Below are 25,261 nucleotides of genomic sequence, written 5' to 3'. Positions count from 1 at the left end.
CTTGAAGTCGCGAGCCAAGTATGTACCCCGCGCGCCCTAGCCTATCTTGACTAACGTCCACACGCAGAAGAGAGCAGCAACTCAAAGCGAAGGACTAATGGGACAGCTAATATACAGCGGAAATAGAAGTCCTGCTCACAGGTTGGCGTATGGCATGCTTGTTCTCACAAAACCTGATTGCAGGCAACCCCCTGGTCTGCGATGCCTGCAGCTAAGAAGGGCACGCGTCGACAGCATGATAGCATCACTTCGCTCTACTCGTACATTGACATTCGGTACATATAGATCGTGAACACATTCGTACGAAGGTTGATCAAATATATTGCTCGATGCCTACTGCTTATCCAGGTGCGGCTTGAGCACTTGGCGTACGAACTCCTGGATGGTTCCGTCCTGCTTGATGCCGAAAGCCTCCAACTTGGGATCGGGAACCGGACGACCGCCGAGTAGATCGTACTCGACTCCGAAATCATACTGCGCATATTACCATTAGCTTGGGCTCGGGAGGTACGGCGAGCCGCCTATAGGTGGAGCAAGGTCGAACGTACAGCTTCGTCAAGGTCCGGGATTCCAGTCGGCGGAGCGCGCTCGACTTTGATGGGTTTTCCTAGCTCTGGGGGTGACGAGTGAGTCAACTGTATAACTAGTGCATGCCAAATATGCAACATTCACCCTTGCTGATTTCATCGATAATGTCGCCAACGCTCGCCTTCGCGTGGTCGATGTCGAAGTCTACATCGTTGATTTCCGAGAGCCTTGTGGTGTACAGCTTGAAAAGCTCGGTAACAACTGGTCCTAGGTCGTGCCCGACCCATGAGTATCCGAACACGCTCTTTGGATGGAAGCGCAATTGGACAGCGTAGCCCTCTGGTGTCTTCGTGAGCGGCGTCCTGCGGCAAACATCATGAACTTGGCCAGAAGTGCACACGAACGGAGATAAAGCTTACATCTTCACGAAGTTTTCCAAAAACAGACCCACTATGACACGCGCATTGGGGACACCGGACGCCTTCAGATACTTGACAACGGCGACCTTATCTGCGTACTCTCATTAGAAGTCGCCAGACGGCATTGAACAAGATCATACCTTCGGAGTGGGACGCCTTCGTGAACTTGCCCTTCGTGACCTCGGCTATACTGCTGAGAGAGCTGGGGCACTATCAGAGTCGAACACACAAACCGCATGTATGAACTACCTGAACACGAAGAATTTGAGGCCTGTCTCTTTGGCGGCGTCTACCAAGTTCTTTCCTTGCTCGAGCTCAGTAAGTGGCGTGAACGGCACTGTCACCTGTGTCGTGCTCATGAGCTTAAGCGAATGAAAGAGAGTGCAATGTACGCACACCGAAAGCGACTTCTGCGCCCTCCATGGCCTTCTTAACCGAATCCTTGTCGCCTAAGTCGGCCGCGATGACCTGGGCACCTCGAGCGGCGAGTGCACGAGATGCTGCAGAGTTGGGATCACGCGTGACTGCCCGAGGAACGAAGGTCCCATCTTTGAGAAGGGATTCGACGACCGCAGAACCTGTCGCAAATTCAATTTAGCAGGCCAACCAGCACCAGTTCGCAAGCCATTCACCTTGGGTTCCAGTCGCACCGAAGACAGTAGCAATGCGAGCCATCCTGAAAACAGAAGTCTGAGGGCAGCGATGTTCGAAAGCTCAGCTGGGGCGAACATGTCTTTTATTGGACCAGAGTCAGCTTTGTCATCAGCGTCTTTGTCAGGTCTCAAGGCGAGTCGGCGGAAGATCCGACTCGCAGAGCATTCGCAGCCGATCTGCCATTCATACACAAATCCCTGCCATGTCATGTCAACGAAGGCTTGCGAGGTCGAGAAGTAAACTGACGAGTCGTTGGCCAGAAGAAGGCACGGATTACGCCCGCGGACCAGATCCTGAGATTTTGAAGTGGGCAGAGTCCCAGCACGCCTTTAGGGGGACGATGCTCGCATGTTCGGCTGCGTAACCGAACACTAGATCGTTCATGTGCCCGACACATCAATTGCACAGTATTCCTAGTATATTTACACGTTCCATACCTACTGCTTGTCCAGGTGAGGCTTGAGGGCTTGCTGCACGAAGTCGTGAATAGTCCCATCCTGCTTGATACCAAGCGCTTCGAGCTTGGGATCAGGAATTGGGCGACCGCCAATCAGGTCGAACTCCGTAGTGAAGCCGCGCTGTGCGACATGTCGTTAGCCCGAACGGACAAGCAGCCACTATTCACACCGCGGCCGCTGGGTTGTCAATGCACTCACCATGTCTTCCAACGGCGCGAACTCATTCAGCGGCACGGGCTCGACGATGATGGGCTGGCCAAGCTCTACGCAAGAGGCCGTCAGCTGCGCTTCAAGCATCGCACTCATCTGAAGTTCACCTTTGCTGATCTGGTCGAGTATCTCCCGCAAGCTCGCCCTCGCGTAGTCGACATCGAAGCTTACGTTGTTGATCTCGGAGAGCTTTTCGGGGTAGATCTTGAAGAGCCCAGTGACAACCCGGCCGAGGTCACGTCCGACCCAGCTGTACCCAAACACGCTCTCGAGAGCGAAGGGGTTCTTGTATACGAGCCCCTTGGGTGTCTTGTTGATGGCCCATCTGATATGTTCACATGAGCAGGGCGTCGATTGGCACAACACGAGGCAAAACGCACAGCTTCAGGAAGTTGTCCAGGTAGACGCCTACAATGACACGCGAGTTTGGCAGTCCTGACTCCTCCAGGTACTTGGCAATGACCACCTTTTCTAGGAGCGGGGTCATCGAAAGAACCATGCGAAGCGCAGTCAAGATCGCACCTTCGAAGTGGGTAGCTCTAGTGTACTTTCCCTTGGAGATCTCTGCCATGCTGTCAAGAGAGCTGGGGTGCGTCCAGTCAGTGGGAGACTTATCTGACATCGGAAAGTCTCTTACCTGAACACGAAGTACTTAACGTCCTCCTCCTTGGCGGCGTCGATCATGTTCTTGCCTTGTACAATCTCGGACAGTGGTGTGAAGGGCACAGTGACCTACGATCTGATGAACACCGGAAAGGCCTGGGAGCCCAATAAGACAAACGTACTCCGAATGCGACTTCAGCGCCGGAGAGAGCCTTCTTGACCGACTCTTTGTCACCAAGGTCCGCCGCGACTACCTGGGCGCCCCTTGCAGCAAGAGCGCGAGACGCCTCGGAATTGGGGTCACGCGTGACGGCTCGCGGCACGAATGTCCCATCTTTGAGCAAGGCATCGACGACGGCAGAGCCTAACGCACGTAGATCAGCTATTCATTCAAATCATACATTCATCGTCGAACTTGCCTTGCGTGCCAGTAGCACCGAAGACGGTTGCGATTCGGGGCATCTTAGTATGCTCAGAAGCTCAGTTGCGAGAGGCACTCGACGTTCACGTCGTTCTGCATCTTCGTCGCGCTCTTCGTATCTTTATGCAACTTTTCTTCTTGCTCACTAATGGCTTTGTAAGATATCTCCGGCAGGAAAGCCGCGGTGATCCTCCGATTAGACCTTTGGACACTAGTCAGTACGGAGGGTAGAATGGCGGGTTGAACTTGCTTACCAATACTGACGAAGCGTGAAACGAAAAGTCGCTTTAAAGAACTGCCATATGAGCGCAACTCGCCACAATTTCTGGCTGATAGCTCGGCACTTTAGGGAGCGTTGGCACAACAGAGAGCTCGGGAAATGATTTCAACGCTATTGAGCTCTACAGAATCTGGATCAATCGTGTACAGTCGAAATTCTCATAATGAATAAGGTCTGAGCCTGGCCGATTTTATTCATTATGAGCGAATATTCATTCCAGCGACGCCACGCATGCGTGACATGTGGCGCGAAAGTGTGACAAGGCCAATTAGGGTCACGTTTGGCCTTCCGCCCTTCATTTATGGCATTGTTGGCGCAGTTGCATGATCTCTGTACAGCCTGCTGCACATTCCCTATGCCTTTGTCATTTCAGATCATTAAAACTTCTATTTTCCTCGACGTGATCAATGCCTTTTGCTGCCCAACTTCGGTGGCACCCTCTGTATTTCGGTGAATAATCGCCTCTCAGCCTATCCATTATCCATTATTCACACTTTGCCATTTTCCGCGCATACAAAGTGGGGTGCCGCCCACTTTCGCCCAGATTCTATCCATAATGAGATTTATTCAATGTGAGAATATCCATTATGAGAATTTCGACTGTACTGGTTGCGCAAACGGTATCAGCGCTGAAATTCTGGAAAACCCGACAGAGGTAAGGCAGGAGAACTTCCGGGGCGAACTCGTAAGTAGTACCTTCCTGCTCGATGTCCCACGACTCGAGCTTTGTATATCAGGTAATCTATGGCCCCCGTAATCGGTTGCTGCCAGCGCCTCAATCGCACTTGAATAAGGAGCGTCAGCACACGCTAAGCGAGGCCTTCGGTAATACTTACGCTGGACGCACGATTGGACGAGCGGCTCGATGTTAATTTGCGCAACGCGCTCGTCGGTAATGAGCCTTTTGGATGCTTGGGAAGACGAGGAAGATAATCAGCCAGAAGAAAAGAGGCGAACATACCCTTGAATATCCCTGAAATAATCTCTCCCAGTGAACGGCTATAGCGTGAGTGCGACGCGGTTGACAAGACCATTTGGGAGTGGCGTGAACGGAACGGTCACCTGCACGATGATACTGGGCCAGCGAAAGTACGCGAGGGTACACCGCTTCGGCGTCTCTCAGCGCCTTCTTCACCAATCTAATGGCCAAGGTTCGCTGTAATCACCTCGGCAAAGCGAAAGGCGAACGCGAGCGGCCTCAGAGTTCAAGCCTTGTGTCGCGACACGCGGCTGGAATGTGCCGTCTCTCAGCGAGGCATCAACGACAGGCAGAACTGATGAAGCGTAAGCTCAGCGAGGCTGTCGATGCGACAGGAGAGGTGTGCACTCACTGTGAAGCCTAGTGTAGCGATCTGGGGCATGTTGAATGGTAGAATATGAGAGACGGGGCCGCGAACACAACAGAGAAGCTCAGACGAGAGACATTACTGAGCGGTCGATGTAATCCGCTCTTGCTATTGTCAGTCATCCTACTTGCGCTCAGCTATTGACCATGAATGTCGCTTGAAGAGCCGCCGAATCGCAAAGAGGCTATACAGTCGAAATTCTCATAATGGATATTCTCACATTGAATAAATCTCATTATGGATAGAATCTGGGCGAAAGTGGGCGGCACCCCACTTTGTATGCGCGGAAAATGGCAAAGTGTGAATAATGGATAATGGATAGGCTGAGAGGCGATTATTCACCGAAATACAGAGGGTGCCACCGAAGTTGGGCAGCAAAAGGCATTGATCACGTCGAGGAAAATAGAAATTTTAATGATCTGAAATGACAAAGGCATAGGGAATGTGCAGCAGGCTGTACAGAGATCATGCAACTGCGCCAACAATGCCATAAATGAAGGGCGGAAGGCCAAACGTGACCCTAATTGGCCTTGTCACACTTTCGCGCCACATGTCACGCATGCGTGACGTCGCTGGAATGAATATTCGCTCATAATGAATAAAATCGGCCAGGCTCAGACCTTATTCATTATGAGAATTTCGACTGTACACTGGCCTCAGCTGGAATTGTACCATCTTGCGAGTCTCGACGGCAAGAAGGAGAGCTGATCAAGGTGAGGATACATTGCGCCATGCAAGACTGAGTCGAAGGTGAGCGTTCGCTACAAGGTCTCCTCCGAATCACGGGCGGAGACTGATCTGAGCCACGTGCATCAATGGGTCCTTGTGGACACACCCAATAATCCAGCTACGGCCAGAAAAGACTGTTCGTGTATGAACGTAGGCAAGCCAGCTTCGATACAATGTACATGTAATTGTCGTATGTTGATTCCATAGGTCTGGGTATAGCACATATTCTACAGGGGACCTCTCCACGCACCATATAACTAAATCAGAATGCCGTCGTAGAATCAACCTCAATCGTCGGGACAATCGAGGCGATGAACTTCAGGAAGACAACGAGGTAGAAGTCGACCCGCATGCCCGTCACTTCCTCGTCCTCCTCCGCCGGAGCGTCCTTCGTGCCGCTGCCTTTGCGACCGAACCACCGCTTCTTGTCCTTGCTCGAGGTCTTCTTCTGAGCGAGCTGCTCCTCGACGACGCTGTTGTTCATGCGTTCGATGACCTTCTTCATGACGCTAGCATGTTTGCATGGGTGCACGGAGGCGGCTTGAAGGGAAGAGGAGTGGGGGAAGGCTTCAATGGTCACTGTCTTGAACGCATGGTCGGCGGAGACGTCTTGGAAGATCTGTGAGGGAGTGAGGGGATTCCGGTTCTGCACTATTGGTGAGTTTCTAGAAATGAACAGGCGCGAGGGGAATCTGACCTCGTCGTAGCCGAGCAGCCAGATCCGCGGTGTCTGATAGTACTTGTCGTAGGTGATCATGACATCGTACGTGCGGACTTGCAGCAAGTTCCCCTTCGCGACCTCAATATCACTGAGTCTCTGTTAGAGAATGCAAGACGAAGAATAACAGGGCCGCGCACCTTGCCTCGAGCACGCCAGCCGGCTTTGCAGCGGGCTTGGGTGCCGCTGCTGCCTCGTCACCCTCCTCGAGCTCGTCCTCCTCCATATCGGGTATGTCATCCAGATCGGGGGTCGCGTCTGCGCTGACGGACAGGTTGGCGACCCCAGAGGACAATCCCTCGTCGTTGTGAGCATCATCGTCCGGGATATCCTCAATCTCGCCGGGGTTGGCGGCGTCCGTGTTCGCCTTGCGGCCCGCATGCGTCTCTACCCACTCGTCGTCCTTATCGCCCGCGCCCGACGCCTCGGAAAAGTTCAGTAGACGCTCCGCGTCTTCGTCGGCGTCCGTGTAGGCGAGGGAGGTAGCACGGCGGAGGCAGGGCACGCCATGGGTGATCAAATACTGCTTGTCCGCGGGGAGGTAGTCGCGCGCCTTCGAGGGGTCGCCCTTCTCCCTGTAGGGCGTAACATGAGGACACGAGGGCCAGATAGACAGCAATCTCACGCACCACTTCCAGACGGGAAACTTGTATGTCAAGAAGTCCCCCGCAGCCACAAACTCCTCTGCGGCCAGGTCAGATATGGAGGGTCGTGAGATTAAGGGCTACGCACCCGGCGTTATGCGTCCGTGCTCCTTAAACTTGCTCTCCTTGAGAACCTGACGCGTGATGTGTAAGATTCGCGTGCAGTCAAGCCTCATTGTCCGGGCTCACAGGGCTCAGGTAGTCGCGGACCGCCCAGTATTGTTGCTGGGGTCGTATTAGCCAGTGCATGGCACCACTGTGCGTAGGATACGCACCTGTATTGCGTGCATGAGGACGGGACCAGGGAGAACAAGATCAAGAGGTCAATCGATTTGGGGAGCAACACGCCTCGTTGCCGTAAATGGCCACAAGACCTCACGCGCCATTTGTGGCGTCGCGTCAACCCCAGAGATCGTCTCTTTCGTCTCCGTCAGGCTGCGCCTCTTTAGATACCTAGTAGAGATGCATAGATTCCCAGCTACTCCTACACAAGATATGCACCCTAGGTAGATCGCCAAGCCGCTTGAGGGTCAACCTAGCCCTCAAGCCGTCGCCGCTGCCGCTAACGCCTTCTCCCTTTTCTTCTTCTCCTTCCTCGCCTTTTTTGACGCTGCCTTATCGTCGTTCGTACTATCGCCCATGGCGCTCACCTCCGTAGCACCATCATCCTTCTTGCGTTTCTTCTTGCGCTCCGGCTCGCCGACGTTCGTTGGTGCCGCAGCCTTGTCCTCGGGCTGCTCCTCCTTGTGCTCCTTTTTCTCCTTCGCTGACTTGGCCCCCAAATCCGCATTTGGGTTTTGCTCGTCTGTCTCCTTGTGCTTGCGCTTCTTGCTCTTCTTTAACGGCTCGCCGCTGGTCTCTGGCACACCTTCGGTCGCGCCATTTGCCGCAGGCTCGGAAGACTATCAGGCTGAGAAGAAACTCAAGCATGAGATGGCCGCAAACGCACCTCTGCAGCATGTTTCTTCTTCTTATCCTTCTTCTTCTTGCCTTCGGACGGCTGAGGGACATCGATATTCATGCTCGAGCTAGGCTCAGGAGCAGCCGACGCGGCCTCGACCACAGCTGGTGCGTCCTGATGAATAGTGAGCATGTTGATGCAAACGGCGAGAGCGTTGACACCTACCTCCTTCGCTTTCTCCGCCTTCTTCGCTTTCTTATCCTTCTTGTCCTTTTTCTCTTTCTTGGGCCTATCAGACTTGTCCTCGACGACAGTCTCAGCACTACCGTCGTCTGTCTTCATTTTCTTCTGCTTAGGCTCTTCTGTAGCAGTCTGCGCGCGTCTGTCAGCCCGCGGTGCAGAGATACTGACTGAGAAAACGTACCGCATCGTCCCCTACAGACTTGCGCTTCTTCTTATCCTTCTTCTCTTTCTTGCTGTCCTTACCCGACGCAGCACGGTCAGACGCAGACGCCGTACCGTTAGCCACGACGTCGGGAGCAGCGGCCGGCGCCGGTGCAGGTGCAGGAGTCGGTTCGGTAGTTGGCGGTGCAGCAGGGGTGCTACCATTTGCGTTCTGATTATTGCCGCCCTTTCCCTGACCTCCCTTCTTCGCCCCTCGCGGCCCGCTCTGCTGAGCACCATTGTGCTGCCGATCGTCCATCAGCTTCCCGCGCTTGACTTCCAACTGCCTACGCACCTTCGGTCCCTTGTATAACCCCTTCTGATACTTCTCCGCCTCCGTTATACATGAGGTGTGCGGTTTCCATTGCGCAGGCGTGTGGAAGGATGTGCTGCAGTCGATGCAGTCGAAGCCGCCGCCGCATCGGCTGCTGTGCTGGTCGAGCTTGGGTTTCTTGACGACGTCGCCGCAGTCTGTGTATGATATTAGATGAAGGATAGGGTGAGGGAGTTGGAGGAATCGTACTATGACACCTATGTAGGGAGAAAGTTAGTAGGCGCTCGCGTCAAGGTGAGATCGGGTCGCGTACTGGAAGGACACCATGACGAAAGCTGATAGAGCGCTGTTGAGTTCTCGTGCACTCAAGTATCACTCCAAGGAGCTTAGAAGGTCGTGTCGTCCGCCGAGGATAATCTCGAGGCAGCAAAGTCGGAGGGGAGCGTGAAGGGGAATGTAGTCAAAAAACTGGATCCGCCTCCGGTCCGACCGATCCGTGGTGATCTGGGCACTTCTACACATCACTTTCCTTTCGCGGATGGAGCCCCAAACAGCATCTCAAGTGATCCATCTCCACCTATAGCCCCCAGAGATGAGATACAGTATACATTCATGAACCTAGCTTCACTACCCAGGTAGCCGGCACATCCTTCGTACCGGGGAAAAGCCTGAGCTTCACGAACTCCTCATCTTTCCCCAATCCCTTGAAGAAGATCGTGTCACCCAGAAAGTCTATCCTTCTAAGGGCCTTATCCTTGTCCCCGGCGTCGATCCGCTTCTTCGCAGCGTCCTGCACCCTCTTGCGTACCTTCTTGTCCCCGACGATCAAGCCCCACTCCGAGTCTGCCAAGGGCTCCTGCAGCGCGCTGTACAGCGCGTCCCATACCGCCTCGCACGTCACCGGCATCTGCATCACGATATCGATGGTCCAGGGGAAATCGTGCGCCACGAGCCGCAGCGTCGAGGCATGATTGGACATCGCGGGCGCCCGCGGGGTCGTGTAGTACGTCGCGGCGAGGACCTCTGAGCGTGGCTTATGGCGCAGGTCAACGCGCAGCATCGTTACGTCCTCCGCCAGCATCGGGTTCAACTCGGGGTATTTGGAAGATCGCGGGGCGGCTGGGGGAAGGTAAACTGGGGAGGGGTGTGTAAGATGGCGAGAGGACGTACGGTGTTTGCCCGCAGTGGGCGCATCGTAGGGACGTGGCCAAGCTCCTGGGCCATAATACTGTCCACCGTAGGCTGGTGGTTGGCCGGCGAATGAGGGTTGCGGGGTGGGGGCGTAGCCGCTAGTGTACGCGCTGGTCCAGGGTGGTTGAGATGCTCCCCAGCTAGCCATGGTGGTATAAGGAAAGGTGTAGGAACGTCGTTGAGCTGGCTGATGCCACCTGTTTAAGAGTGCATGGTTTGTGGCGATGAAGCGCGGCAGGCCTCCTGAACACGCGCGGTTTGGGCGCTGATGGACTCAGATAAAAGGGCGCCGACCAGTCGGGCTCGAGGCCAGAGAGACACAGCACCGTAGACATGTAGCGCATGGGGAACTTTCAGTAACTCAGAGTCAGCGTTCGTGATTTCAGCGCCTGAATTCGCCTGATTTAGGCCGCGACTGGCGATGTGTGACGGTGGTTGAGTTCAACGTCGGAACTCCGGGCCGACGTGATTGATTGAGGGGTGCACGCGTGCTTGGTCAGCACGATCAGCCTCCATCCCGTACCGCCATCATGTCGTCGTCCGAAGTCAAAGTTCCCTTCTTCAAGAAGGGAAAAGCCCGCCCCACTGCTACGCGAAGACAGCGCTCAGTATCCCCCTCGACCTCTACCGACCCGAGCGGCACTCAGGTCGTCCTCCCGCAGAAGAAAGCGGCAGGCAACCTTCTGAGCGCGGGGACGAAGCGTAAGACCCACCAACGCGACGACCTCGACAACGACGATGCTGAGAACGTGCGCGAGGGCCCCGACGTGAAGTACGCGGCTGGGGCCTCGCACAAGAACGACGCGGCTGAGATTCTGGCTGGCGACGAAATCGAGGCAGTCCTCGCGAAACGGCGGCGGAAGGAGGCTATCGACGCGGGCGAGGATGACGTGGAGATGCCCGAGGACGGCAAATATCACGGTCAGAAAGCCTACAAGAGTCACTTGCAGAAGAGCAAGGAGGTCCCGAAGGCCATGCGCCAGGGCCCGCAGCGCAGCGCGAACACGATACGACAAGTGACTATAGTGGACTATCAGCCGGACGTGTGCAAAGATTATAAAGGTGCGTTGTTGCTTGTCTTCTTGTCGCGCGGATGCTCACACGCTATACCTAGAAACTGGTTTCTGCGGCTTCGGCGACACATGCAAGTTCTTACACGACCGTGGGACGTACCTGGCCGGGTGGCAACTCGACAAGCTGGCCGAGAACCCTCAGCGGCAAGCAGGCGACGCTTCTGAGTCTGACTCAGACTCAGACGACGAAGATATCCCCTTCGCTTGCCTCATCTGCCGAAAACCGTACACCGACCCCATCGTCACCCGTTGCGGTCACTACTTCTGCTCCGCCTGTGCCATCAAGCGGTTCGCCAAAACGCCGAAGTGTCTGGCTTGCGGCTCTCCGACAGCCGGCATCTTCAACCGCGCAGACAAGGTCATCGAGAAGATGCAGAAGAAGCGCAAGGAACGCGAAGAGCGCGACAAGGACAGCGATGAGGAAGGTGGCGGAGGGGTAGAGATTGAGGGACTTGCAGAGGGGAAGGATGATGAGGGTGACTCGGACTAACCCCTTGACTATCTGTGGTGTGTAATGTCGTCAAAACGTCTACCACTGTACTCATAGTCACCTTTCAATGGTATCATTGACTACGTATGCAGCATAAATCTCTCCTAAGATGAATTCGCCGCGACTAATTCAGCAGTAAGGTTCGGCTAGAAATTCCAGCAAATTCCTTATCGTCTTGCGTCGCCGCCTGACGCTTGATGAAGCCGTTCGAGCTCTGCCATTTTTCTGAATAGAGAATGGCAAGAGATGACCGATTCCGACGGAAGCGCCCTTCTTGGTCGCCTCAACGAGAGTGCTCGCTGTCAGGAAATGGTCTTGTCCACGAACAAGGTTCGCGAGCAGCGATGCAGTCGGTATGTCTATCGTCTGTGTGGCCCGTGAAGCTTGCTAAGAGCAGGTTTGAAGTGCAGGTGAAGCATGGCATTGGCCGTTATGTCACTCGCGAGACTCAACCACCGTTTCCGCCACGATGTTTGCTGCTGTTATTCTCGGCATTAACCGCTAACTCCACGGGCAGTGGCAGCAGACGTCCCTTCGCTCGGTCATACTCTGGTATCACGGTGTCGCCTGACCTAGTCCATCCGGCGGAGGAAGGCACAGATGCGCACGTCGACCGTTGAACAAACGGCCAACGCCGAGTTGACCTGCGGCTGCAATAAGAAATGCATCGAGCGATACTTTCCCCCGTGCAAGCCGCTCAACTCGATCCCTAGCATCGGGCACGTCCTGCCACCGGTAGGGTCGACGACCACCGGCGCTAGCTCTCCCGACCCATCTCGATTTACTGCCGTGATAGGATCGACGAGCGGTCTGGCTAGAGAAGAGTACCGTCTACCAGGCCGCATCGGTATGCACGGTCGCAGCATGCGTCGGTGCGTCCAGTTGGGCTTTGTCGGATAGACTACGTTCTAACCCCCATAGCGTCCGCTATGACATCGACTACCGCATGCTACCAGGTGCTGACGCTGCGTCTGTGTCAAGACGCCTTCGCTCGTCCGGACGGTTTAGGGAGTATGGCGCGCGTTTGTATCGTGATCCTCGGTTGGCAGGAATCTTCTGGCACCTCCAACGCCAGCGATGTGGTACCCTACGCCGGCAAGTGGTGCTTCTCCCGCGGCTTGCCGTGTGGGCCGCGACGTATGATCCCACTAAAGCCCGGCTAGGCTGCGCTCTCTCTTTTTGGACCCGCGTTAGGGCTCGTGTATTGTTGAAGACGGAGACGACTTCGTGGCCGCCTTTTCAGACGTTCTGCATGTGCGCTATGCAAACGCGGGGCCGTATCGAACCCCGAGCGTGGCTGTGAGATGGATTGGATCGTTGACGCGCTGCGGATGCTCCCTCCCCGCCCTACACCAACGACGACAGTGCATCCCTTCTCTGGCTGTTTCTCGTGGGTTCTTCGTATCTACCGCTCGTGATGATGGAAAGCTTACCCGGCAGATGTCAGACAGTCGAAGGGCTCTATTACGCCTGAAAGCCACCTTCGCTTTTCTCTACGACGCAACCTATTTGGTGGGCGAGTTCTATGGAAATCGGGAGGTATATTTCCCTTGGACTCTTCCACGGTCTATATCTCCACATTTGATTGCTCCATTAACTTGACGCCTCTAGCTTGATGACGTTGAACCGCTGCCCTATTGCTCAACATTCGATGGTTGCCAAAGCTCAATAGCAGAGGCCCCCGTGCTCGTCGTCTTCCCCATACGTGTGTTTCGTGTCGGTATCTTATGGAAATAATTTGATTTGCAGCTCATATCTCCTCATGGAGAAAATGGTCAACACCCACACCTCCCGAGCACAAGCGCTGGCGGCGATCAACATTGTACATGATCACCCGCCCCCGCCCCATAGGGCGCTATAGTTTGGCGCTCCAGACCCCAGTCACTCGTAGTACGTGCGTCAGTGCGACTTTCGTCGTTCCTGGACTGCTTTCACCTTCGGCGGTGCTGACAGGAAGTGCTTTTGACGCTGGAAGAGCCGAAGACGGCGGCACTGCCTGCGGAAATCAGTCCACTGTTTCGGCGCATGTACCCGAGGCCCGTCGAGCATGGCCTGCAGGGGCGCGTCGCCCATCCGACAGTATACATGGAGGCAGTGGATATAATGCATGTGGCTGGGCAGCGACCGGCTAGTGGGGCAGACATGCATGCGTCCAGACTCAATACCCTCTGGCCAATAGCTTCCCGAGGAACGGAAACGGACAACGTTCGGCCCCGGGATCTGCATTGGTAGCGTGGATGAAGGACGGGTTGATGGAAGGAGGCGCGCGACGTATCAGGAAAGTCAAGGTTTGGATGAGTGGCCGGGCTGCTGACAGGCGCCATCATGTACGCGAGCGTATTTAAGGCGCACGTTGCAATCCGGCTCTTCTGCGTCCTTCTACCCTTTCATGCATCCCTCTCGCCCCACCTACTACTCTGTCCAGCGCCAGCACGGCGCGGGCTCGCGACACGCCTCGTCGCGCGGCCCTCATGCTTATGGCACATACACTGCTTTGTCGCCAGGCGCCCACGATGGGCTGATCGATAACTCTGGCCAAGGCAAGCTGGTGCGGTCTCTATAAGCAAGTTCCGTCCTGAATGATTTTGCAGGCTACTTCCCTCACGCCGTGCAATACAGCAACCACCCTTCTCAAGCCTCGTCTTCGCCGTCGCATTATCCTCAACCCCCGTACGGTGGTATGCAGGGCCTGTACGATGTGGACCCTCGTCCTATGGCGGCGTCTGCCCCATACCCTTCAGCGACCTCATACACGGCGCCCGACCACTACATCGGAGGGTCTTCTCTACCGGCAGGTCTTGCTATATCGGAGCCTTCGACGTCGACCATGGGAGCGGTCTCACCCGGCTCTTACAACGTCAACCCCTACGCGCCAGCTACCCCCGGGGACTTCCTACCCTCCCCGATCTCGCCGTATATGCCTCCGACCTCCTCCACGCCCTATGACTACTACTCCAGCTCCTCACCGCACCAATACTCCCCACCATCCTCCTATGAGTCCGCTCATCAGGCCCACTATCCCTATGGCATGCCGGCCACGATGTCTCATTACGACCCCGGTAGCCCTTCCGCTCTCTCGTCTGACGGCTCGTCGGCGGTACACTCCAGCCCCGAGCAACGGTCTAGCGAAGTCCGTCACCCATGCGAGCACTGCTCACGGACCTTCACGCGGCAGCACGACCGTCGGCGACACATCGAGAGCGTTCATAAGAACCAGACTGTCCAATGCGACAAGTGTCTCCGTACTTTCACCAGGTACGCCTCACCCTCTTCGCGCCTAACCCTCCGCTGATGTCCACGGTATAGGCTCGACTCGTGCCAGCGGCATACCGACTCTGGCAACTGCACGCCGGCGCCGCGCAGGGTGCGGAAACGCACCTGACGCCCTTCCCTAGTCTCCGTCTCTCATTTATCAACTCTCATCACATCGATTGTCGTGTATTCTGCTTGTCCTCTCCGTCTCTGACCATAATTGTCTATATTGCGCGACTCGTTGTTTAGTGCCAGGTCTGCATTCCGGTTACCATCTTCTTCGTATAAATCCGACACCAGGTTCCCACCACTCCTACGTGTTCCAGACTTTCTGTCACCTCCGTTGACCCGTGTATCTCCCGTCATCACTGCTTTCCCTGTTTTACTAGCTCTTCTACCTATCCTTGGTTAACTTCCGGCTCGGGAAATGAGCGGGTGCTCTCCTACCGATGTCCGTTCATGTACGCGCCCATCGCACTTAGCTGCTAAAGTGTATCGGCTTTAGCAATCTGTATACTCTAGTATTGACAGTTCTGATCTCGATTCGCCTTTGCGATGGGCGGTAGTTAGGTAAGGCCTCGTTCGAGCGTCTGATCCGTCTGGGCGGAGCCGAGGATAACGGGCGCGCGCTGTGGACGTCGTCCACTCTACTGGCCATCTCCCGAGGACTTGAAAGCGGAGGTCAAATAAGGCAAGGTTACACGGGTATATACAGATCAGCGGACCTTCCCGTGAAGGCGACAGAAGTTCAGGCGCCCTATCACGATCGTTCGCACCGCCCCGAGGGCGTGAAGTCAATGGCCGCTGTCGGGAAAAATGGTGCAAGAAGCCCGTTCGCCTCACACACACTGCAACTCAACGGGCCGTACACGTGTAAAACGCGTGAAAGGTAATCTGCTATGAACATCACGTACCCGCTAGTGAATGGCCCTACCAGATGCGAGGGCGGACGTTCCCCTTCGTACGCTTCTGAACTGCCACCGCTACCATCGATAGGAAGCGAACCCAAGGGTGAGGAGGTGACGGACCAGTACGATGGGTATCAGTCGAGGCTAGTTCATCCTTACGAGACGGCGACGGCAAGCGCTGCAAAAAGGCGCTGGCGCGGAGAGTGGCGAGGATTGGCAGTGTCGGTGGAATTTGGGGCAAATACGCGGCCGTAAATGCCGCTTCTCTAGGATGTTCTATGCCACGAGATGCACGCATCAAGATTAGGGTCTCGAGGGTCTAGAGAGAGCCAAAGACGGCGCCACATTCGACCCCAAGAGGACTTGAACTTTGCAGCGCGTTTCATCGGTCGAACGCTTGACGATGCGATCCCACAAACGACTTTGCGATCAACACAGTCCAAGTCTCTCGCCTGTGGTACTGAAAATCACCGACCGAATCGACCTTCTAGGTCAAATAGTCTCGAGTGCCCACCGCGACTCAACGCAATGGGAGCTGTTGGCGTCGACCAGGGACCGGATCGGACGGTGGCGGGGAGTATGGGTAGGCGAATATTTGTGGGCGGCGTGTACGCCTATGTCGGACCTCGTTCGATGCCGAGAGCACTAGAGATGTGAGACGAGAGGGCAGGATAGTTCATGTGGACATGTCAAGCGCAGTTGGCCGTCTTTCCACGGTGTGGCATGGACACGGGGGTTTGAGCGCATGCCGACAGTGTTCCCTCACTCACCGGGGCGTGCCACGCAGATTGTATGCACGGTCTAGTACAGTGATCATGGAAATAGCCACGAAGCCTCAAGGTCCTCTTCAATGGGCGCGCCCATGCCCATCGATGGTCGCAAGTTCACCGCCAGATCCCGGGCTCCTGCGTGCGGCATCATCAATACTGAATATCGTTAGGTCGGCCACGCCCAACGAGACGCCAATACTGACGGAGAAGACATGGCGAACGGTGACAGAACGGGAAGAGAGCATACAGGCACGAAGGACAATGTGAAGTGGGGATACATCGGAGGCACGGCGAGTACGCGATTCGCGGAGGTAGCCTCACGGCTGTGTAGCTTCTTGCTGTATTGGCTGATCCGGAAGCAGAAACAGACGACAGATCCGGTCAAGGGGCGAGGCTTCAGCACATCGTGGACGGCGTATACTTCATTGGCCCGCGATGGTCCCTGGTCGAGGTACTCCTTCCGTGGAGGCTTTCTCTGCCACAGAGGCAGTGCGAGGGGCAGGGCGATGGGTTTGCATCAGATAACACAGGCGAGGGAGTCTAAGGCTGCAGCATCGCAGAATCATGTCCTCCCGTTCTGCCATTCCTGCCATTCGAAGAAATTGTAGCCGGAAGATCGAAGGCCTGAATGTCAGAGGCGCACATAGACGATACTTGTTCGTACCAATCACAAATCGGTCTAGGAGTGCCACTGCGCTATTTGAAGCCATCGTCCAGGGCGTGATTTCAAGGTTGACAGATAGTATCTGTTGCTGGCAGACATTCCTACGATGAATGTGGGTTGCGAATACGAGTGCACGCGAAAGCTGAGGTACAAGAGCGAGCGCGGAAGCAAACCGTCCCATCAGATCACGGCGAATGCCGAAATGGCTCACATCATCACGTGCACAAATGTTGAGAAACGTGACCCCCCTCTAAATTGCGCGCACGGCAATTCAGCACGTTAGGATGGTGCGATTGGGTAATTTGGGTTGCATTCTGCGGGCTCAAAGATCTTCATCTGTTTTTGACGTTCATTCTCATTTTTCCCAAACTCGACGTCGATATTCATTAATGCCACTAAGTACTCCTTAAGTCTACTTTCAGTACTTTGAAGAGCTCGTCTTACTGCCCTAGCTGGTGTTCCTCATGCAGTCCTCAAGTTGTCTCAGTACACTGAGCTGAACCTTCAAATGAGGACCGCAAGACACAGCACCATTACCTTTCCAACTGCTTGCGAGCTTTCCTCTTGAGGTCACGCCATTGTCTGGGCAGGACGGCAATGGTCGGCCACGGCAAATGAGGCTCGTCATGGAAGGGTTCGGTGCAAACGGCCTTGTAAATAAGATATCGGAGGGCCGCGCCCGACAAAATTGAGTCTACGATCGCTCCACCATATCGGGAGTCAGGATTGCACGCGAGACGGTGCCGCTGCGATACCCGCGAACGGTGTCACGGCTGGCGTACATTTTCTCTGTCCGAGGACCCGCCGCCTCAGACACGCCAGGCGTGCGTGCCCAATCCCATTGCCGATGACGACTTCGGGAGGCAACATCCATGGACCGACGTGGGGGTAGTACATTTCGGTCATTCGAGGATGCCACCCCGGAGGCGGCTGGCCGACCAGCGAAGTACCGTCTTCGCGCAGCGCGGCGAACTGTTCACTGCTCTATGGACGAGCATCGTGGGGCGGCGTCGACGCAGAAGGGCTACATTGCGGGCATAGGCACATAGATTGGGCATAGTATCAACTTCATAGGATGCATCTGAGAACCATCAGTATCCAGCCCTCCGAATCCAGATAGATGAGCAACTCACAAAGCACGTTTTCAGGAGAATGCGTCGACGCGACCTCTCCAAGGTTAAGCGTCATCTTCGCGAGAGCGCTTCGCCCCCGAGGAAAGCGCAGGTGTCATGACTGGGGGCGCTGCCACGCCCGTGACGCCGACGACCAAGCCCTTGAGCCAGCCGTTCTCGCGGCGAAGGCCCTCGCACTCGCGCTCCAGCTCGGTAACGCGGGCCTCCAACTCCTTTGCCTTGCTCTCCAAAGCGACCTCGCGCTCCTTCTTCTTCTGCCTGAAACGCGCGGATGCCGCGGTGTTCCTCTTGCGCTTATCCTCTGTAGCGGAGAGCGGCGTTGTGAGGTCCGGCGTGGGCGTGGACGCCTCAACTGACGCGCGGCGCGTACGCTGACGCTTCACTGGAGGTTCTGGCGCAGGGGTCGGCGCAGGTGCGGGAGGCAAGGGAGTGGATGGGCCCATGGAGGGGGCGAGACCATGAAGGGCGAGGAATTGGGAAATCGAAGCGGCCTGCTGGGCAGACGCAGGGGGCGGCGCATACTGCTGCTGCGGCAAAGGCTGGGGAGGAGGGACAGGGGGATACTGCTGGAAAGGGAAGCTGGCGAGGAGCGCGTTCAGATCGAATTGCGACTGAAGCTGATAGCGGGAAACATTCGAGCCGATGTCGGTGCCCGTCACGACGTTGGAGTGACCGTCGCGCAGAGCAGCGGTAGCAGCGTCCACGCCGTGCAGCTCGGTCTCGTCGGAGTCCGAGCCATCTTTTTCGACATGCTGAAGCTTGTCAAGGACGGGGCTGTCGACATTCTGGAAAGCGAGATTTGTCCAGAGATCGAGCTGGGCAGAGAGATCGGGGACGTTGAGCAGATCCTGGTCCGCCGCAGAGGGCGGCGTGTGGATCTCGTTGAGGCCAGCTAGATGGGAGGGCATAATAACACGCTGCGAATGAGGTGATCAAGGCGAGGTGGTGGTGGAAGGATGGTGGAAAGGATGACGGGACGGCGGCTCATCTGTGCGGCCCCTGGCCCCCTTTACATATGGACAGTCGGGTAAGAACGCAAATAGCGCCCGTGGCTGACTAAAGCCTTCTAAGGCCGGTATTGATTCAGATTAGGGGCATGCGCTGCTGCGATCCACGCTGATGTTGAATTGGCGTTAAGATCCACGTCCGCTTCAAGGACACCGGAGTCAGCGCCCAGTCAGCATTGCCTGAAACAGCAAGGGCGTCCGTCTTCAGGCGCAAAAGCGTCTCTAAACTACAGTCCGAACAGTTCGACTGTGCTGTGGGGACGCTGGAGAATCGGAAGAGCCTGGGCTGCATGCGCAGACGATACCAGGTGGGGATGGACGAGTATACAGCGTCGATCTCCGAATGATCTGTAAGCTGTGCCAAGGGATTATCCAGTCCGAGCTCGCGCAGCGGTCCCGGGCAGCCACGTTCCCTTCGTCTACAGATACCAGGACCATCACAAGGGCAAGCACACACCCTTCCTGAGCCAGCAAGCATGAGAAGACGGGTATACACGTAGTCTGGGAGGCTGGCAATCATGATAACTGTTATTGCCCGGGCTCTCACGTTCGTCCCGTTGTATGAGCGACGACACGTTTATACCCTGGCCCATCGGCATCTCGTCGTACGTTCGTCCGTTGCTTGCGGAAGGGGTCGCTGTCGATAAAAGAGTGAAAGCACAAGGGGACCGAGGTTGTCGAGGATCGGCCATGTGAAGACATTGTTGACCAAAAAGGAAATCCACGCGGATGGTTCGTGTTCGAACCTCCACTTTCCTCGGAAAACATACACACTGCGCGTTCATACCATGTCGTACTACTCGGAAGGGAGGGAGACAGGCGCCTGAGAGAGATAATGTGGCTATCAGCGAACATGACACGCAGTTTGTCGTCATAGTAATTCTGGCACGAACACTTCAAGGAATTTAGTGAGATGCTTAGACTACACTCGCGCAGAGAGGAGGTCCGTAGGCCTACCTTCGTCGAGCGATAAAGCCAGTTGTTCGAGCTTTCTAAGAGGTGGGGAACTGAGATTAACCCAAGGGCTTTCCTCATTACTGCGAGGAGAAAGCTCGAGCGATACACGCTTTAACGCTATCCCACAAACTAGTAAATCGAGTGGGAGATGTTGCTAGATTGTCAAGGAGCTACGTGACACTGCAGACCAGGCAACTCGTACCGTGGCATGGCGTGGACGAACGCACAGGTGGTATACCCTAGGGTTATTCATTGCCAGCGTGAGGCGTGCGCACCCTAATCCTTCAGAAATTGCTCCGAAATTTGATCATGACATACGGTGGGCGACAAAAGGAGACAAAGGGTGCAAGACAGTGTCGCTTGTTCTGCATAGAAGTCGGAAGGGGTAGAATGCGGCGAGTGTCTCTTGGGCGCAAGCGAGTTCATGAAGGGGTAGTGCGTCCAGAAGCGCGGTGTGTTTTGCGCGTCAGCCCGCCAAGCACCGCAGACGCAGGGCACAGCTTGCCAGAGTTCCACGACAAGACGTGGGAGTTCCATTTGAGAAGAGACACTCTTGAAGGTGCGAGCGTTCCCCTAGGATCTGCGAAAGGACTTCGTTCGAGATCTCGTCAATTACCAACGCGTGCATGAGCAAGAGTGTCGAGGCGTCGCGATATTTCACACTGCTGTCACTGTAGACCATAGCGCATTCTTGTCTCGATGTAATGATGAACTTGGCGCGTACATAATCTTCGAGCAGATGGAAGGAGGAACCAAGGTGGACGTTTGTAGGCGTTTGGGCGCTTAGACCGATCACGCGTCATTGCTTTTTTCGTCAACATCCACGAACGCGTCGGCCCTTCCCCTTGCTCGTCGTCGTCGTCGTTGCTGTCGCCGCCGCCCGCCATCACCAGAAAGACGGTGCTGCTCGCCGCGGATACCGGTTGTCTCAGGTAAAATGCATCTGTACAATCTCACTCTGCAACCGCCAACGGCCGCTGTTCAAGCTGTTGTTGGCAACTTCTCGGGCGCGCGCACCCAAGAAATTGTAATCTGCCATGGCCCGCGGCTGGAACTCCTACGCCCCGATGTGCAAACCGGAAAGTTGACGACAGTCATTGCGACGGATGTGTTTGGCTCCATTCGCTCGATAGCCGCGTTCAGATTGACGGGAGGAACCAAGGGTGAGCACTTCGCGTGCATGTTCACTGTCCTCGTATTCACGCCCCCCTCAGATCATCTCATCCTAGGCTCAGACTCCGGTCGCATTGTTATCCTGGACTACGACCCAAAGTCGACGAGCTTCGTGAAGTTGCACCAGGAAACGTACGGCAAGTCTGGCGCGCGTCGAATAGTCCCTGGACAGTATCTCGCGACAGATCCAAAGGGACGAGCGGTGATGATCGGCGCAATGGAAAAGTCAAAATTGGTCTATATCCTGAACCGAGACGCGGCGGCGAACTTGACGATCTCTTCCCCCCTCGAAGCGCATAAGAACAGCGCGATCATCCACCATATAGTCGGTGTTGACGTCGGCTTCGAGAACCCCATTTTCGCCGCGCTCGAGGTAGACTACTCGGAGTCGGACCAGGACCCCACAGGGGAGGCTTTCAACAATGCGGCGAAGGTGCGCCCGAACTTCCTGATGAGTGGCGTACGCGCGCTTATACTTCCTCAGATGTTGACATACTATGAACTCGATCTAGGATTGAACCACGTCGTCCGCAAATGGAGCGAGCCAACCGACCCTCGTGCAAACCTCCTTGTACAAGTTCCTGGCGGTCAACTGGCTTCCTCTGATCGCTTCGATGGTCCATCCGGCGTACTCATCTGCTGCGAGGACCATATAATTTATCGGCATATGGACGCCCCCCAACACCGCGTACCAATTCCGCGTCGAAAGCATCCTTTGGAGGACCCGGAGCGTGGCATCATCATCGTCGCGGCGGTTATGCACAAGATGAAGGTGAGTTTGCGTGCGTATATCATGTCAATTCTTACTGATGCAATACACCAGGGCGCCTTCTTCTTCCTACTTCAAAGCGAGGACGGTGACCTCTTCAAGGTTACAATCGAGCACGAAGACGAGGACGTGAAAGAGGTCAAGATCAAGTACTTCGACACCGTCCCTGTTGCGAGCGCCCTCTGTATACTGAAGTCCGGCTTCCTCTTCGTCGCTTCTGAATTCGGGAACCAGTCAGTCCCCAACTTATCTTTGTTCTCGGGCTAACCATACTACAGTTACTTGTACCAGTTCCAGAAGCTCGGTGACGACGATGACGAGCCCGAGTTCAGTTCCTCTTCCTATCCTCAATTCGGCATGGCCGACTCGTCTATGCCTCTCCCCCACGTCCATTTTAAACCACATCCTCTGGACAACCTTGCCCTTGCAGACGAGGTCGAGTCGCTGGACCCTATCATCGACTCAAAAGTCTTGAACCTCATGCCGAACTCTGACACGCCCCAAATCTTTGCCGCTTGCGGACGGGGACCAAGAAGTTCTCTGCGCACCTTGCGACATGGTCTTGAGGTTGAGGAGAGCGTAAGCTCCGATTTGCCCGGTATACCGAACGCGGTGTGGACAACGAAGAAAAAGGAAGATGGTAAGTATTCGTTCGCTCAAATCATTCGTACTATGCTGACATTCCCTAGACGCCTTCGATTCGTACATCATCCTGTCCTTCGTCAACGGCACCCTTGTTCTTTCCATCGGCGAGACCATCGAGGAAGTACAAGATACCGGTTTCTTGTCATCCGCGCCGACCCTCGCAGTTCAACAAATCGGTGCGGACGCTCTGCTTCAGGTCCACCCTCAGGGCATCCGGCACGTCTTGTCCGATCGACGAGTCAACGAGTGGAGGGTGCCCCAGGGTAAGAGCATCGTGCAGGCGACGACGAACAAACGTCAGGTCGTCGTTGCATTGAGCTCGGCGGAGTTGGTCTACTTTGAGCTCGACCTCGATGGTCAGCTGAACGAGTATCAGGACCGGAAGGCAATGGGCAGCACGGTGCTCGCGCTCAGCATTGGCGAAGTGCCAGAAGGGCGGCAGCGGACACCATTCTTGGTCGGTTATCTGATCTTGTCAGATGCGGACCTTTCTGACAAGCATTGGTAGGCTGTCGGCTGCGAGGACCAAACCGTCCGTATCATCTCGCTGGACCCGGAGAGCACGCTGGACACTATCTCATTGCAAGCACTCACTGCACCACCATCGTCCATCTGTATAGCAGAAATGCTTGACGCCGCCATCAACAAGACGCACCCGACGATGTTCGTCAACATCGGCTTGCAGAATGGCGTGCTCCTGCGCACCGTCCTCGACCCGATGACCGGCCAGCTCACCGACACCCGCACGCGCTTCCTCGGTACTCGCCCTGTCAAGCTCGTCCGCGTCGCCATCCAGCGAAATCCCGCGATTATGGCGCTCAGCTCGCGCAGCTGGCTCAACTACACGCACCAGAACATGGTGCACTTCACGCCGCTCATCTTCGAGAACCTCGACTTTGCATGGAGCTTCAGCGCCGAGTTGAGTCCGGAGGGGTTGATCGGGATTACGGGCAGCGTGTTGAGGTGAGTGTTTTTCCCGCATTCATTCAAAGATGAGACCAAGGGAACGTAAAGTCCACGGACTTGACGAAACTTCTATTCAATTGATCCTACTGAGCTTCACTTGCACTCGCACACTCGAAACCAAATGCTAACACCCATCCCAGAATCTTCCAAATCCCCAAGCTGGGCGTCAAGCTCAAGCAGGACTCCCTCCCTCTCTCGTACACCCCCCGCAAATTCATCACCCACCCCAACAACCACTACTTCTACATGATCGAGAGCGATCACCGCGTATACGGCGACGAGACCGCGCGCGAGAAGATCCTCGACCAGATGTCGCGAGGCAAGGCCGTCGACGAGGATGTGGTGAACCTGCCCGTGACCGAGTTCGGGCGCGTCAAGGCGCCGGCGGGGACGTGGGGGTCGTGCATACGCATTATCGACCCGACGCAGAACAGCACTGTAGCGGTCATTCCGCTAGACAACAACGAGGCGGCGTTCTCGATTGCGGTCGTGCCGTTTTCGGCGCGGAATGGGGAGTTGTTCTTGGTGGTGGGGACGGCGGCGAATACGAGAGTTTCGCCGAGGACGTGTAGTAGCGGGTACTTGCGAACGTACCAGTTTACGAACGACGGCGCTGGGCTGGAGTTGCATCATAAGGTATTGACATGGCTTCTATAGCGAGTATAATTGTGCTCACCTATTACAGACGGAGACGGACGATGTGCCCTTGGCACTTCTGGCTTTCCAGGGTCGGCTAGCGGCTGGTGTGGGCAAGGCGTTGAGAATATACGACATCGGCAAGAAGAAGCTGCTTCGTAAGGCTGAGAACAAGGTAAGCAGGTCCTCTCAGACAGCAAGTCTATCACTAACGTGCTCCAGGGCTTTGGTACCACGATCGTCACCCTCAACACGCAAGGCTCGCGCATCATCGCCGGTGATATGCAAGAATCGCTCTTCTACGCCGTTTACAAGGCGCCAGAAAACAGGTTGCTGGTCTTCGCCGACGACTCGCAGCCAAGGTGGATATCGGCCGCAACGATGGTCGACTACTACACCGTTGCTGCTGGCGATCGCTTCGGAAACGTCTTCGTTAACCGCCTCGACTACAAGGTCTCCGAGCAGGTCGACGATGACCCTACTGGCGCCGGGATTCTGCACGAGAAGGGCATTCTGATGGGTGCGCCGCACAAGACCAAGCTGCTTTGCCACTTCCACGTCGGCGACCTCATCACGTCCATCCACAAGGTTGCCCTTGTCGCCGGTGGACGGGAGGTGCTCTTATACACCGGCTTGCACGGTACGATCGGCATGCTGGTGCCGTTTGTATCGAAGGAGGACGTTGACTTCATCAGCACCCTCGAGCAGCACATGCGCTCAGAGCAGAGCAGTCTTGTCGGTCGTGACCACCTGAGCTGGAGAGGATACTATGTGCCAGTGAAGGCAGTTGTGGACGGCGACTTGTGCGAGACGTTTGCGAAGCTTCCGGCGTCGAAGCAGAGCGCCATCGCCAACGAGCTCGACCGGACGGTGGGCGAGGTGCTCAAAAAGCTGGACTCGTTGCGGACGACGACGTCTGGATTCTGATTTGTGGTCTCGTGGACGTTAGCGCTTGTATTCACCTGCTTGGTCCCTACTTTACGTGTTACTCATGGTCA

The 25,261-nt window shown here is 55.6% G+C and overlaps 12 protein-coding genes across 12 annotated transcripts; 5 read left to right on the top strand and 7 right to left on the bottom strand.

The window, feature by feature from the left end:
• Positions 1–185: 185 nt before the first annotated feature.
• Positions 186–3,334, bottom strand: SCHCODRAFT_02549032 (NmrA-domain-containing protein; the record flags this gene model as incomplete). Its single annotated transcript, XM_003029238.2, has 15 exons — positions 186–474; positions 549–613; positions 673–890; positions 948–1,038; positions 1,088–1,149; positions 1,197–1,291; positions 1,344–1,525; positions 1,848–1,894; positions 2,043–2,179; positions 2,258–2,594; positions 2,650–2,740; positions 2,792–2,853; positions 2,907–3,001; positions 3,055–3,236; positions 3,274–3,334. 15 exons carry the CDS (start codon positions 3,332–3,334, stop codon positions 334–336), a joined length of 1,866 nt encoding a protein of 621 aa, XP_003029284.1. The 3' UTR covers positions 186–333.
• An 813-nt stretch (positions 3,335–4,147) lies between these two features.
• SCHCODRAFT_011773 (uncharacterized protein) lies at positions 4,148–4,724 on the top strand. Its single transcript, XM_003029642.1, has 4 exons — positions 4,148–4,210; positions 4,270–4,357; positions 4,410–4,484; positions 4,535–4,724. The coding sequence occupies exons 2-4, from the start codon at positions 4,281–4,283 to the stop codon at positions 4,548–4,550; spliced, it is 168 nt and encodes a 55-aa protein (XP_003029688.1). The 5' UTR covers positions 4,148–4,210; positions 4,270–4,280; the 3' UTR covers positions 4,551–4,724.
• An 896-nt stretch (positions 4,725–5,620) lies between these two features.
• On the bottom strand, positions 5,621–7,331 carry SCHCODRAFT_02633956 (uncharacterized protein). The gene is made up of 7 exons (XM_050345793.1): positions 7,286–7,331; positions 7,200–7,235; positions 7,099–7,144; positions 6,996–7,050; positions 6,507–6,941; positions 6,346–6,457; positions 5,621–6,294 (listed from the first exon to the last, which is right to left on the bottom strand). The coding sequence occupies exons 1-7, from the start codon at positions 7,298–7,300 to the stop codon at positions 5,911–5,913; spliced, it is 1,083 nt and encodes a 360-aa protein (XP_050198775.1). The 5' UTR covers positions 7,301–7,331; the 3' UTR covers positions 5,621–5,910.
• A 129-nt stretch (positions 7,332–7,460) lies between these two features.
• SCHCODRAFT_02549026 (uncharacterized protein) lies at positions 7,461–8,284 on the bottom strand. The gene is made up of 3 exons (XM_050343660.1): positions 8,137–8,284; positions 7,960–8,085; positions 7,461–7,912 (listed from the first exon to the last, which is right to left on the bottom strand). The coding sequence occupies exons 1-3, from the start codon at positions 8,251–8,253 to the stop codon at positions 7,553–7,555; spliced, it is 603 nt and encodes a 200-aa protein (XP_050198774.1). The 5' UTR covers positions 8,254–8,284; the 3' UTR covers positions 7,461–7,552.
• Positions 8,285–8,296: 12 nt separating this feature from the next.
• SCHCODRAFT_069451 (uncharacterized protein) lies at positions 8,297–9,035 on the bottom strand (the record flags this gene model as incomplete). The annotated part of the gene is made up of 4 exons (XM_003029236.1): positions 8,943–9,035; positions 8,879–8,886; positions 8,651–8,826; positions 8,297–8,599 (listed from the first exon to the last, which is right to left on the bottom strand). Exons 1-4 carry the CDS (start codon positions 8,954–8,956, stop codon positions 8,297–8,299), a joined length of 501 nt encoding a protein of 166 aa, XP_003029282.1. The 5' UTR covers positions 8,957–9,035.
• Positions 9,036–9,168: 133 nt separating this feature from the next.
• On the bottom strand, positions 9,169–10,245 carry SCHCODRAFT_02633946 (uncharacterized protein). The gene is made up of 2 exons (XM_050345792.1): positions 9,800–10,245; positions 9,169–9,748 (listed from the first exon to the last, which is right to left on the bottom strand). Exons 1-2 carry the CDS (start codon positions 9,966–9,968, stop codon positions 9,240–9,242), a joined length of 678 nt encoding a protein of 225 aa, XP_050198773.1. The 5' UTR covers positions 9,969–10,245; the 3' UTR covers positions 9,169–9,239.
• Positions 10,246–10,350: 105 nt separating this feature from the next.
• On the top strand, positions 10,351–11,383 carry SCHCODRAFT_02601444 (uncharacterized protein; the record flags this gene model as incomplete). Its single annotated transcript, XM_003029641.1, has 2 exons — positions 10,351–10,882; positions 10,935–11,383. The coding sequence occupies 2 exons, from the start codon at positions 10,351–10,353 to the stop codon at positions 11,381–11,383; spliced, it is 981 nt and encodes a 326-aa protein (XP_003029687.1).
• Positions 11,384–11,983: 600 nt separating this feature from the next.
• SCHCODRAFT_02510504 (uncharacterized protein) lies at positions 11,984–12,686 on the top strand (the record flags this gene model as incomplete). Its single annotated transcript, XM_050343237.1, has 2 exons — positions 11,984–12,255; positions 12,305–12,686. The coding sequence occupies 2 exons, from the start codon at positions 11,984–11,986 to the stop codon at positions 12,684–12,686; spliced, it is 654 nt and encodes a 217-aa protein (XP_050198772.1).
• A 1,086-nt stretch (positions 12,687–13,772) lies between these two features.
• On the top strand, positions 13,773–14,765 carry SCHCODRAFT_02509906 (uncharacterized protein; the record flags this gene model as incomplete). Its single annotated transcript, XM_050343226.1, has 3 exons — positions 13,773–13,936; positions 14,003–14,638; positions 14,690–14,765. The coding sequence occupies 3 exons, from the start codon at positions 13,773–13,775 to the stop codon at positions 14,763–14,765; spliced, it is 876 nt and encodes a 291-aa protein (XP_050198771.1).
• Positions 14,766–17,988: 3,223 nt separating this feature from the next.
• Positions 17,989–19,100, bottom strand: SCHCODRAFT_01157466 (uncharacterized protein). The gene is made up of 2 exons (XM_003029234.2): positions 18,111–19,100; positions 17,989–18,058 (listed from the first exon to the last, which is right to left on the bottom strand). The coding sequence occupies exon 1, from the start codon at positions 19,016–19,018 to the stop codon at positions 18,155–18,157; it is 864 nt and encodes a 287-aa protein (XP_003029280.1). The 5' UTR covers positions 19,019–19,100; the 3' UTR covers positions 17,989–18,058; positions 18,111–18,154.
• Positions 19,101–20,215: 1,115 nt separating this feature from the next.
• Positions 20,216–20,767, bottom strand: SCHCODRAFT_02633931 (uncharacterized protein). The gene has a single exon (XM_050345791.1). The coding sequence runs from the start codon at positions 20,609–20,611 to the stop codon at positions 20,351–20,353; it is 261 nt and encodes an 86-aa protein (XP_050198770.1). The 5' UTR covers positions 20,612–20,767; the 3' UTR covers positions 20,216–20,350.
• A 244-nt stretch (positions 20,768–21,011) lies between these two features.
• Positions 21,012–25,190, top strand: SCHCODRAFT_02510455 (uncharacterized protein; the record flags this gene model as incomplete). The annotated part of the gene is made up of 10 exons (XM_003029639.1): positions 21,012–21,237; positions 21,289–21,680; positions 21,732–22,019; positions 22,071–22,249; positions 22,295–22,656; positions 22,706–23,118; positions 23,170–23,624; positions 23,768–24,263; positions 24,313–24,438; positions 24,486–25,190. The coding sequence occupies 10 exons, from the start codon at positions 21,012–21,014 to the stop codon at positions 25,188–25,190; spliced, it is 3,642 nt and encodes a 1,213-aa protein (XP_003029685.1).
• Positions 25,191–25,261: the final 71 nt, after the last annotated feature.

This window comes from Schizophyllum commune (genome assembly GCF_000143185.2).
Source record: "Schizophyllum commune H4-8 unplaced genomic scaffold SCHCOscaffold_9, whole genome shotgun sequence".
Lineage (NCBI taxonomy): Eukaryota > Fungi > Basidiomycota > Agaricomycetes > Agaricales > Schizophyllaceae > Schizophyllum > Schizophyllum commune.
This window is presented reverse-complemented; position numbering and strand designations above follow the sequence as displayed.

Bases quoted from the DNA above. Each gene is read 5' to 3' on its own strand.
- SCHCODRAFT_01157466 (XM_003029234.2), bottom strand. From the start codon at position 19,018: ATGCCCTCCCATCTAGCTGGCCTCAACGAGATCCACACGCCGCCCTCT.
- SCHCODRAFT_02549026 (XM_050343660.1), bottom strand. From the start codon at position 8,253: ATGAAGACAGACGACGGTAGTGCTGAGACTGTCGTCGAGGACAAGTCT. The intron at 8,086-8,136 runs GTAGGTGTCAAC...ACTATTCATCAG, and splicing joins AGGCGGAGAAAGCGAAGGAG to GACGCACCAGCTGTGGTCGA. The intron at 7,913-7,959 runs GTGCGTTTGCGG...TCAGCCTGATAG, and splicing joins AGAAGAAACATGCTGCAGAG to TCTTCCGAGCCTGCGGCAAA.
- SCHCODRAFT_011773 (XM_003029642.1), top strand. From the start codon at position 4,281: ATGTCCCACGACTCGAGCTTTGTATATCAGGTAATCTATGGCCCCCGT. The intron at 4,358-4,409 runs CTTGAATAAGGA...GGTAATACTTAC, and splicing joins CTGCCAGCGCCTCAATCGCA to GCTGGACGCACGATTGGACG.
- SCHCODRAFT_02633946 (XM_050345792.1), bottom strand. From the start codon at position 9,968: ATGGCTAGCTGGGGAGCATCTCAACCACCCTGGACCAGCGCGTACACT. The intron at 9,749-9,799 runs GTACGTCCTCTC...ACCTTCCCCCAG, and splicing joins GCCCACTGCGGGCAAACACC to CCGCCCCGCGATCTTCCAAA.
- SCHCODRAFT_02633956 (XM_050345793.1), bottom strand. The intron at 6,942-6,995 runs GTGCGTGAGATT...TACGCCCTACAG, and splicing joins AAGTTTCCCGTCTGGAAGTG to GGAGAAGGGCGACCCCTCGA. The intron at 6,295-6,345 runs GTCAGATTCCCC...CCAATAGTGCAG, and splicing joins GGCTGCTCGGCTACGACGAG to AACCGGAATCCCCTCACTCC.
- SCHCODRAFT_02633931 (XM_050345791.1), bottom strand. From the start codon at position 20,611: ATGGAACTCCCACGTCTTGTCGTGGAACTCTGGCAAGCTGTGCCCTGC.